We start from the raw sequence: 12,841 nt of genomic DNA, 5'->3' as shown, positions 1-12,841 counted from the left end.
CGCCTCGGTAACATGGCACGCGCGCAAACGTCATCTGAAAACTACTGCTGCGTCCGGTAAACATGTTTATTCAAAGTGTCTAGAACCCGTGTATCTTATCCCTAAATGTAAGATTAACACGTGCGCTATTAATTATTATGTTGGTCAGTTCAAAGGCATATTGAAGACCGCCGACTGCGTCTTTGTTTTATTGCCCAATCAAGCACCGATAATCCAATATCCTGTGTATTACAAACACAAACTTTAGATAAGCACGCGTCGTTTGTAAAAACATTTGAGTGCACATGCCATTAAACATATCAATGTAATTCTCTTATATGATCTCCGAAACAAACATTTACGATATAATGGAAACAAACAACAATAAGAATGAAATCGATTTACACCCAAATCATATTATATCCCTATAGAACGTGTTTATTTTTACGGCATTTTTAACGAGTTATTAACAAGTTTTCGGAAAATGTCCAAATTAAATACGGTTCTAAAAGAGCAGTTATTTTAGGACATTACGAAATGCCCGAAGCGCGCACATCCCGGAACTTGATTTACACATGTCAAATGGTAAACCCTCTTCTTGATTGGTCGCCAATTGCATCATAACTTTAAATAGCAACATTACCGGATGTTTACTCGCCATTTTAGAAAAATGATGAACGTAGGTGTATATGCATTTCTGTTACACTTAAAACGTCATTTTAAGCATTTAAATAGCAAATTAAATCGTGCCTCGTAAAAACGCCTATATGTCAGGTAATAGATAGGGTAGTAGAAATGCGTAGATAACAGGGAAGTGATACAGGCGTAGATATGCGTATTTAACAGGGAATAGATAGGGTCGTAGAAACGCGTACCTGTCAAGGAAAGGGATTATTGGGATGAATCTTCTGACATGTTTTATGAAGATCAGACAATAAATGTGGCCTCTAGAGTGTTAACAAGATTTTACTATAGCCATATATAGCCATATAAGGAAAAATGACCTGCCCCTTGGAAGCCATGTTTTTCAAGCAAACGTAACAATTTTCGAACTCATCCAAGATATTATTGAAACCAATGTTCTGACTAAATTTCATGAAGATTGGACAATAAATGTGGCCTCTAGAGAGTTAACATGGCAAATGTTGACGCCGCACAACGCACAACGGACGACGGACAAAAAGCGATCACAAAAGGTAAGCTAAAAAAATGCTGGCCTAAATTGCAAAAGAGACATGATTATACTAAAATGCAGATCAGAGTTGTGGCCCTTGGTCTGTCACCATAGTAACCACCAAGCCATACATTGATATTTAATTGAATACACTGCAACTCCAATATATCGCTGTTGAAGGGGTCCAAAGATCGCGACCTTGATATATCCGGCGCGCGATATAAATTGTAAGGTTATGTATGCATGTATATGTATGCATTAGCATCGTTATGCAATCTCAAAACACACTATTTACCTACCTTATCCAATTATGTGTTATATCCATATGTTATTCATTGGTATAACACAAAACATTATTCCTTGTGAGTATTTTCAAATGCATATAATTAAATTTGTAACCCGAAAAACATTGCCGAGTTGTATTGTTCAAGAAAGCATGCACAAATTAGACCAATGTACAAAATGACGTCATTCATTCTCATGAAAAGCATGGGTTTTAATAGTAGTTCATTTTGACAAACTGAGGGATCTTTACCTCTTAATTAAAAGCATGTAGTTTACACAGTATATAACGCACACAGATTGTTGAGATAGGTCAGTATTGACTTGTGACATTTACAATTATAATTGTGAACACCTTCATGTGTGCACTGGTGCGTTTCGGCAGTTCAAAGTTAATTCAATACAGAATGGTAACACCCGAAATGACCTGTGATGTTTGACAAGAGGGGCCATTGTTTATTGCAGTACACAGGTGTTAAAGTGATGTACAATGTAAGCAAACAATCTGGTCAAAACTGGATTATGAATGTTGGATTAAAGTTGGTGAAAAAAGGGAAAAATACAAGCTTGAAACGGATTTTAATTCATCAAATTCTCAGATGAAAACATTTTATTTAGGGATTATGCTTGTCAGATTTTTGGGAGCCATAGCCGATTCGCGATATATTGGACAACACGATATTACGGACCGTGATATATTGGAGTTGCAGTGTATTTTAGTAAACATAGACACAATGAGTTATTGCCTGCAAACTTTATCCTGAACTTTCAAGTACAACAAGACTCGTGTCCATATATCCATAAGGGCTGAACGGCTGATCACGGATATATATCTTAACTGTTACTAGTTATGAAGTGCATGTAATATTACATTTTATTTCAATGTCAGAGCTGATACAGAGATATGAAGATGTTGCATGCACCCTCAATTTTCTACATACAAAAAGGGGCATAATTCATCAAAATTGCAAGTAAGAGTTAAAGGCCTTGCTTAGCAACCACACATTCCAAATAAAGTCTGAAGTTTCAATTTAATATCTATATCAGCTACAGAGATATATTTACCTATTTAAATGCAGTTGATGCATGCAAACCTAAATCCATACTTTAACCACACTTTTTAAGTACAAAGGGGGCATAATGCTGCTTCAAAGCTGTTAAAAGTTATAGGTCTTGGTCAGTGAATGTTGATAAAGCCCCAGAACACATATGAAAAGTTTTATTTCAATTTCAGTAGATAATATATAGTACCTGCACACAAAATGTAAAACCTGAATATTCCAGGGGTCATAACAGGACCAGATTGCCAATCCTGAAAACAAGCCAGGGGTCTGGCTCTGCAGGCCACCAGCGGGGTCAAGGGGCAGCGCCTTTGTCAGGGGGATAAAGGGGGGCTAAGTCCCCCAGACAAAAATTGATTTAAATCATTTTCAGACCCTTCTAGATTGCATTTCCAAGCAGTTTTAAATGCATTTTATTATAGCAAAAGAAAGATTTTTTTCCAAGAATTTACTTATATTTTTCAGCATAATATCATACTACATTAACCAAATATTTAAAAAAAAATCAATACAGGAAAAATTGAAATACTAAATAATATCACATAAATATATATAATATTAACGATTTCCACCTAAAAACTGATGCTGTTACAAGAAAACGTAATCATAAATTATTCGTCAAGTGGCTAAATTTACCACCCCCCACACACCTGTTCACGCAAAGTAAGATTCACGGTTGTTTTCCTTTGTTCCAATGTCACAGTTTATCAAATTAATCGTTTATGTAAAGAAACAATAAAAATATAAAAAAGTAATTACGTTTATAAGCTTCTAAACATAGGTTACGTGGTCAAAATTTACCTTAAAACTTGGGATTTTTTCGTTGTTACTCCATGTTTATAAACGCATTGTTTATTGGAATTCACAGGATAAATACTAATGTGTCTTGTTCTGATAAAACAGGGCATAATACATGTGCGTAAAGTGTCGTCCCAGATTAGCCTGTGCAGTCCGCACAGGCTAATCAGGGACGACACTTTCCGCCTAAACTTGATTTTCGGTAAGGAGACTACACAGGCTAATCTGGTACACCACTTTAGGCACATGAATTAAGCCCAGTTTTCTCAGAACACGACACTTATAAATTTTATGATTTCAGCGCAGGAGTTATCTTCTGTAGAACCGAAATAAACCAAGAATCACTCCTTACCCCCCACCCCCCCAACAAACTCGAATTTTTATTGATCTCAAAAGTGACCCTGGTGCCTTGAAATCCGGATTTCCGGATCAATCCGGAATATTACAACCCCTGATATTCTAAATGCAAAAAGGACAACAATTCTGCTAAATTGAAAGTCAAGAGTTATGGAACTTGGTCAATGACCTCACACAATAAACCTGATTTTTTTAGAAGTTGCAATTAAATACCTGCAGTAGAAACAGTGATATGGAGACGTTCATGTTAACCAGAGCATTACGTCTGCATGATGCAGACACATAGGTGAGAAATATAGCTCGAATTTTTCAGGACACAGTAGCGCTAAATTTTTTGTTAAATAACAAAAAGTTAGCTTTAATACTGTAGACCGAGACTCCATGCCACATTAAGTATGAACTTTAAATACCAGCCCATGAAAATGTTTTTTACATAAAAGCTTTGAAATAAACTCCAACTATAACAATGCATTGTCCATGCCACAGTAAGCAAAAACCAAATATGTTATGAAAATTAATGTTATATTTCATTAAACTTTGAAATTCATTGCATAAATTTCAGAGACCACAAGAAACCAATGAGCCACGTCATACAAAAATTGATTGCATGCCACATGAAGCAAGCTAGCTCCAGGCCAGTGTATCTCCAGACCAGCCAGCGCCTTTGCTAAGTCTGGTCAGGAGCTACCCTAAACTCTAATGAGAAAACTTTCATGCAGCGCTTCTGTTAGTGGACATCCGGGAGTAAATTACGCCCGAAAACCGCAGTGGTATGTTCATTATGCAAATGGTGGAAGTTCCTTGGACGCCTGATAATCAGCATGTACGCTATTTTCTAATACACAACACGTACAAATGTCAACAGTAAATCGGGTTATTCAGACCGTTAACTCCGCCCAAGAGCTACTGTTTTCAATGAATTTCTCAGCGAGTGGCCAATATTGATTTTTCCAGCTGTCAATCAAAGTCTTCTTGGTAAGCGCATCAGCCAATCAGCCCTCAGGCAACTGAATACACGCCGACCCCACGTGAAGCTGTATATGAAGTATTTATTCAGCAATCAAATATTTGAGTCCACGCTTTCCCCGAAGAAGAATGACATGACGTTGTACATGAAGTCTAATTTTCGCATGATTTTCATCTGTACACGAAATACACGAGAAATATTTATTTGTTGCTAGAATTTTCGTAACTTTCCGTGAATAATAAAATCCTGAATTTTTCGGATAACACGTTTCATTATACGCATTTGAAAATAAGCAGTCTGCAAAATTAACCCATCGCCTGATCGCCAATGCAGTTAAATCTCGGCTCTGGCGATAGCAAAAATCTGAAAAGACAGTTTGGAAATAAACTGACAAACAATTAATTCACGAAAATTCTTTCGCATGCGCGATGATTTGAGAACAAATTCGGCATTTCGGAAATGTTCGTTCGGTACCGATTTTCCCCGGTATTTTATTTATTTATTTCCGATTTGTTAGCAGATGGTACGGACATGAACTGCAATTGACGAAAAATCTTTGCTAGTTTCCAAAAATCTTAAAAGTCAATGTCCGCCATCTTGAAAATTATTTTTGTAAGTGTCGATTAGCAAATTAAGTAGTGCAAGAGCATATTGTAAAGCAATATGTTAACCAAATTATATATTGATTACGTATTTAATGAGTAATTGGTTTTCATTTTCTGCAGTCAAACGATATGCACATATTATCTCATGCGCAAAACCCGTACATTTTTTTTTTCGGACAGTCGTTTTCGGATAAAGTATTTGTCGTCGATCATTATTTACATGTAACTGTTACATTTTAAATTCAGTCGTTGATTTGTCATAATTACTAAATATGAACAGTGCTCTATGCTCTCAAATCGCGTCACGTGATTAACGCATGTTCAATGGGAATTCCCCCATCCCAGTCGTTTTACGATAAAGTATTTGTAGTCGATCATAATTTACATGTAATTGTTACATTTTAAATTCAGTCGTTGATTTGTCATAATTACTAAATATGAACAGTGCTCTATGCTCTCAAATCGCGTCACGTGATTAAGGCATGTTCAATGGGAATTCCCCCATCCCACAATTCAACTTGCTGAAATGGCGGACGATAGCGGACATCAATATTGTCCGTATTTTGGTTTTGAAAATAGAAATCGTAATAATACTGGATTATCCGGTAATGGATAGAGTTGGAACATGTACGTATATTAAAATTCTAAAATAAATTTGGGACTTCAATATTTATCATTTTTTATGTCTGGGACGTCCAAAATTTTAGGCTTGGAAGTCAGAACTTCCAACTTTTAAAAGCTAACGGAAATGCTGCTTTCATGACAATCCTGTAACTCCTGTCTAGACCGTGCAACTGCACATGGTCCATTTTCACATGATGCGACATTAATACCTTTAAATCTGGATGCAGTTCAGAGCCCCATGTGTTGGTGACACAGTGCTTTGGCCACAGCTTCTGTTCAGTTCTGGGGGGACCGTCAAACTCCACAACATCATACACCTTGGCATCTTCTGCTTTCACCTGAATACATTCATGTTAGCATAAACAAATAATCAAAAAAGCAACACAAAATCTTGCCAACAAGATTTGACCATGTATTTTATTAAACATAATGAAAGAAGCAAACTATGAACTTTAAGGTCTTTAAAGTTTTTAGGATCAGTAATAAAGTATGTCAGACTACAGCATTCAAAAACAAGAGCACCGCCTTGCGGTTGCAGACCGCTCATCTATTTTTCTTTTTAAAGGTGAAGGTACCTATCTCAATTTCAATCATTAATGAGCGGTGGAGTGGAGAGGGTGTATAGTGTGGGGGTGTGGTCATTTATTACATTATCTTCAAAAAATGAAAACAAAATGCTACAAAAAAAAATTATATTATTTTTTTTTTTTGGGGGGGGGGGGGATTCTTGACGGTATTTCAAAAATAAAATAATAAAATAAATATTTGTGTTTTTAACCGTTTCAAAAAAAAAATAATTTAGGGATGGGGGGGGGAGGGTTGGGGCGGGGTATAGTGTGACGGCGGTTTGGTGGTCATTTATTAGATGATCTTTTAAAAAAAAAAAAAAATGGGGGGGGGGGGGGATTCGGGGGGAGGGGGGCATGGGGGATGGTTTGGGTGGAGTCTATTGTGGTATGTCAGGTAAGAGTTATTTTGTCAAGGTATCAATCAAATCTAATCATAAATAAAGAAGTTATGGCAATTTTAGCAAAATTTAATTATTTGACCTCGAGAAAGGTAAAATTCAACTACCCAGGTACAGTACCCTCATGATAGCATGAAAGTATTTGAAGTTTGAAAGCAATAGCCTTGATATTTCAGAAGTAAAGTGGATCTAAACACAAAATTTAACCATATATTCAAAGTTACTAAGTCAAAAAAGGGCCATAATTCTGTAAAAATGACAACCAGAGTTATGCAACTTGTCCTTTACTGTCCCCTTATGATAGTTTGTGAGTGTTCCAAGTATGAAAGCAAAATCTATGATACTTTAGGGGTAAAGTGGACCAAAACACAAAACTTAACCAAATTTTCAATTTTCTAAGTATAAAGGGCCCATAATTCCATCAAAATGCAAGTCAGAGTTACATAACTTTGCCTGCACAGCCCCCTTATGATAGTAAGTAAGTGTTGCAAGTATGAAAGCAATAGCTTTGATACTTTAGGAATAGTGGACCTAAACACAAAACCTAACCAAAATTTTCAATCGTCTAAGTATAAAAAGGGCACATAATTCTGTCAAAATGCCAGAGTTACATAACTTTGCCTGCACAGTCCCCTTATGCTAGATAGTAAGTGTTGCGAGTATGAAAGCAATAGCTTTGATACTTAAGGAATAAAATGGACCTAAACACAAAACTTAACCAAAATTATCAATTTTCTAAGTATAACAAGAGGGCCTGTAAGGCCCTAAGTCGCTCACCTGAGATAAAAAGAAATGACCTGTTCTTTGCAGCCCAAGATATCAATGAAACACAATAATGTTCTAACCAAGTTTCATGAAGAATGAACAACAAATGGCCCCCTGGCGGCCATGTTTTTTTTTAAACAGACCTGAACCATTTTTAAACTCTTCCAAGATATGTCCAAATTTCATGAAGATAATGTGTCTTCTGGACTGTTCACATGTTTTCACTTTATATATATAAAGAAAACTGCCCCACCATCTGGTGCCCATGTTTTTCCACTTATCACGACCATTTTCAAACTCGTCCGAGACATCCACATAGCTAATGTTTTGACAAAATTTCATGATGATTAAGCAAAAAATGTGACTTCTAGAGTGTTCACAAGCTTTTTTACTATATTAATATAAGGAAAAAGACCCCCCAAACCATTTTCGAACTCAACTGTCGTATCCAGGTGTGGTATTGCGGTCTCGTTTGCTTATCAAAGTGAACCGGTCACGGGATGGTTACGGGTTATGTTACTTTGTGAGCACTTATGTAATGCGAAAACATTTATTCGACAAACGCTTTTTTCCGGTCAGGATGACACCGCTGATTGGTTGTAATTCATTGAACTAAAGGTATTGCCGTTTACTTAAATATAATTTTATAAACATATTATTCAACAATAGGTTGTTTTACACTAAACCATTTAGAAATATGAAAATGTATTGATTTTATATTTCATTTCATTAATATTGTGTATCATTCATTACTGTTTTATTTTCAATTTTCTGACATCGTTACAATACATAAAGCCTGAAAATGAGTAAATCTTGATAAATGAACTCTGCAAATAAGAAAGGTAAATCTTGACTTTGAAGGTTATTCTGATTCTGATTTCTATCTCCAGAAACTTATAATTGAAATTATTTCTTTATTGTTTTCATAGAGTATCTATTCGATATGTGTTAACATATCTTAAATATGATTATATAGAGTGAATAATTATGGAATCTTGTTTTGATATGAAGTTCCCATTTAAATTACATATTTTTTGTTAATTGTTAAAAACATGCATTTAATACTCCTGTGAAATAAAATATATCAAACACCTCAACTAGCTTGTATTACTGACCACTGATATTAACATCTGGCATAGAGCACAGTGAGAGGGTAATTAAGTACCTAGGAATCATGATTCTGTCAGTCTGTGGTCATTATCAATTCACGGATTAACAGTTTCGCAATGTGCATGCGCAAAACCAACTTACCTGGAAGAGTTACTCCGCCTGAATTGCGAATAAAAATTTTTTGTTGAATCTCGTTATGGCTTTAACATGTTGCGTTCAAAACTGCTCTAAAGGGGCATACTGGTTAAATAAATGGAAAAAAACAACTGTGTGACGTCTGTGGATGTTTGCACAAAGAGAGAGACTGTAAGTGCGATCCGCCATTCAGGTATTAAACGATTAAGAGCATGTTTTCAGAAAATGTGGGTGCAGTAAGATTTCTACGAATTTTCACGCATATTCTAGAAAAGGCAGTCATTTAATTAAGTGCATTAATCTCACATATTGTACAATATAGATAAAGCAAGTTCATTAAACAGCAGAAGTATGACTATCTCGCCATATTTCACGGTGATGCTCGTACGTAAACAGTCGGGAAATGATGATTTGACCAAAGGTACTTGTACTATATACAGTACTGTGTACTGAGGAATGCACTCATTTGAATCCATGCAGATCCTAAAGGATTGAAACGCCTAAAAATAGGTCTGTTGCTGGCAGGCCAACTAAAAATTGTCTGTGCCTATTAGTTCAAATTATATTTAATTTCAGATTATTCACTTTCCCAACAAAGAAAAAGAATCCAGAGCAAAGGGAAAAATGGAAACAGCTGGTAGGAAGACGTCAGGGCAATAGACAACTCTGGTCACCAGGCAAAGACAGTCGGGTTTGTTCAGAACATTTTACAGATGGAGATCCAACCATAAACAATCCATTGCCCACTGTCAGCATGGGATATAATGAAGCAGAGAAACGAGTGAAAAGAATGACACAGTTTGAGGCGACTAGCACGAAAAGGCGTAGACAAATTAGTGCAAAAGACAATGACCATGAGCCTGAGGAAAATCTTGTTGCAACACCTATTTATGATGACCCAGAGGTCTAGTTACTTTCCCACACTTACAAACTGCCATGGTTTGTTAATTTGTTGGCTGTGTTTGTTACTCTGTGTTTACGAATAAGTGAACAGAACAAGCAGATTGCTAAGTTGAAAGCTGAGGTGTTCATACAGAGACAAAAAATAGACAGGCTAAAGAATAATGTGTACAGTGAGAAAATACTTAAGACCGACGATGATGTTCAGTTTTACACTGGTTTAACAAACAAGTCTCTGTTTAACAAATTACATGAGTAGATTTCACCATTTGTTACAAGAAGGTGGACTGGTGTTATGTCAATGGCCAAAAATGTTAGAAAATTAAAATCCAAATTGTCAGCCCGTTCTGGTGCAAGGTTTGGGCCGGATAGAAAAATGTCGAGGACAGAATTTTTAATGACATTAATGAAGTTAAGGCTAGGGCTGTTAAATAAAGACTTGTCCAAGAGATTTGATATTTCGGAAACTTTATGCTCAAGAATTTTTCTTGCATGGCTGAGGGCATCATTCGAAGTCTTAAAGTCTATGGTGTACATACCGAAGAGTCTTTAATTGCCTCTAAACCCCAAAGATTCCGGAAATTTCCAGATCTGCACTCAATTATAGACTGTACTGAATTATTTATTGAAACGCCTAAAGACCCTCATCTCCAGAGCGCAACTTGGAGCAACTACAAAAACCATAACACGATGAAAATTCTTGTCGCGTGTGCTCCTCATAGTGAAATTGTGTTTGCTTCGCCTACATGTACATACCTCGGTAGAATTTCAGATAAGGCTCTAACATTAGACTGTGGGTATTTGGACATGTTGCCTACAAACTCCATGATAATGGCAGATAAAGGATTCAACATCACTACGGAATGCATGCAACGAAACATAAGTTTGCATAAGCCACCAGGCAAGTGTGGAAATTCTCAGAAGTCAAGTGCTTGTGTACAAAAAACTAAACAAATCGCAAATCACCGAATTTTAATTGAGCAGGTAATCAGGAGATTAAAAACATTTCGTATACTGGCAAATGAAATTCCAATTTCACTTGTGGATCACACAGATGAAATGGTGATGGTCTGCTCTGCCCTATGCAATATAAGGGTACCAATATACCAATCATACATGTACATGGTTGTCATCACTGGATAGTTTCCATAAACTGTAAACTGGTGTACAGAATTTGTTTGTGTTGTTTTTGAAATGCAATTTTATTATGGGCATGGAATGCATAAATGTCTGTTACATTTTTATGCTCCCCGAAATAAAATTTCGGCAGAGCATATAGTTGCCAGTTTGTCCTTCCTTACTTACTTCCTTATGTCACACTTTTGCTACCGTTTCTCATAGCGCCTTCAATACTTTACCAATCGCTTTCATATTTGGCATGTAGGTACCTTGCATGGACCTTCACCTTGTGATGAGGTTTGAGGTCACTGGGGTCAAGGTCAAGGTCACCGAGGCTAATAATAGACTTCCTTCTGTCACACTTTTGCTACCATTTCTTATAGCGCATTCAATACTTTACCAATCGCTTTCATGTTTGGCATGTAGGTACCTTGCATGGACCTCTATCTTTTGATGAGGTTTGAAGTCACTGGGGTAAAGGTCAAGGTCACCGAGGCTAATAATAGATTTTTTTAGGTGTTTATTAACACATACATTGACAAAGCGCATCATTGGGGAGCATCCATCAATTTCACTGATATTCTTGTCTTATATCAGATATTGAAGTGCAGAATATGTATTTGGCAATTACATGTTTTTAAAACTTACTTGTTCAACTTGCATGATTTTTAAAGTTCTGTTATTTCAAAATATTGCATCATTGTAAGCAAAAATAATCATTGTATGTAAAAATAAATGGTTATTACAGCTAAATGTTTTTTGTTTGTTTACATTTCATGCTTTGAATTCTTAAATTTTTATGAGACTGTTTAGGCAACTCTTAAGCGTTTCAATGCACTGAAAAATTCTTTATCATTAATTTATATCTATAACGTTGGATATACAAGAACATTTACTAAGTAACCAAATAATACTTTTTGTTTCATGATATGACAGCACAATTATAAAACAGAACTATTAAGACACATATTCATTCAACCAACTTATGCATATTTAAGAACTGATCGCATGAATTTATCTGTTGACGATCCAGTTATCTCATGTAGTGAATGCGCATTAATCATCAGATTTAGCGCACATTTTCACCTTGGATAATATTAACAAAACTTCTTTGTGACGAGGTAAACTAATTTGGGAATTTATCAGTCATCAAATATCTTTAATATTAAATTAAGGTTCCGTATGTATTACATTGAATTCTGATGTTCAAAATAGATAGTTGCTTATAGAGCAATAATTTTAATAAATATGTAATTTTCAAGTAAGCATATCATACTCTTTAAACTTTTGGAAGTTACATGTATGTAAGGAGCTTTGTGAATATCACCCCTGTTAATGAACATTATGTAGGTATATACCCTAGTCAATGGTATTGACTGTATTATACAGTCGGAAAAAAGTGACAACAGCAAACATGTTTAACAGTTTAATGCTGTGGTACTCATAGAAATGCAAATAACACATACAGCGTAATAAAAAACAATTGAAAATAACAACAACAACAATGTACTCATTAAGGACCCAAAGGCTTACCAGTGTAACATCAATTGCGCATGATATTGTATCACTGCCTTCTTCATTTTATTTGCAGAGCTTACTCTGCCTTTTGCCAAGTTTGCCAAAGGCTTAGATTTGGTTAAAGAAAATTCTATTTGGTAAAAACTTTGTGAGTATAAATATTCATACAATAACCAAAAATGTAGGTATTTCCAGTGTAAATTAAAATTTGGCTACAGACAATAATGAGCCAGGGTTAGCCCTGTTGGGCTGTGTTATTTACATTATACATACATATTTACATGTGCTATTTGCATCTTGGGCAAAACCATTTGTCGAAATTAACCAACAGTACATCTGTAACATAGGCACATACATAATGCACCCAAACTCCACATGCATCACAATTTACAGAATTCTCTGAGTCACACATTGGTTTATCAATACAGTCCAGTCCACATACACCACAAAGGTAGACAGCGGCACGAGTCTTTTTGACGC

General features: G+C 35.8%; 1 protein-coding gene across 2 annotated transcripts in view; it reads right to left on the bottom strand.

Moving 5' to 3' along the window:
* Positions 1 to 12,841, bottom strand: part of LOC127876773 (nicotinamidase-like) — a 55,483-nt gene that overhangs the window by 8,502 nt on the left and 34,140 nt on the right. For both annotated transcript variants that reach the window (XM_052422245.1, XM_052422246.1), the window contains one exon: positions 6,057 to 6,185. In XM_052422245.1, coding sequence (XP_052278205.1) covers positions 6,057 to 6,185 — 129 coding nt within the window. The remainder of the gene's footprint in view (positions 1 to 6,056; positions 6,186 to 12,841) is intronic.

The sequence above is a fragment of the Dreissena polymorpha genome, chromosome 4 (assembly GCF_020536995.1).
Source record: "Dreissena polymorpha isolate Duluth1 chromosome 4, UMN_Dpol_1.0, whole genome shotgun sequence".
NCBI lineage: Eukaryota > Metazoa > Mollusca > Bivalvia > Myida > Dreissenidae > Dreissena > Dreissena polymorpha.
Note: the sequence above shows the minus strand (reverse complement) of the source record. Positions and strands in the feature narration are given on the sequence as shown.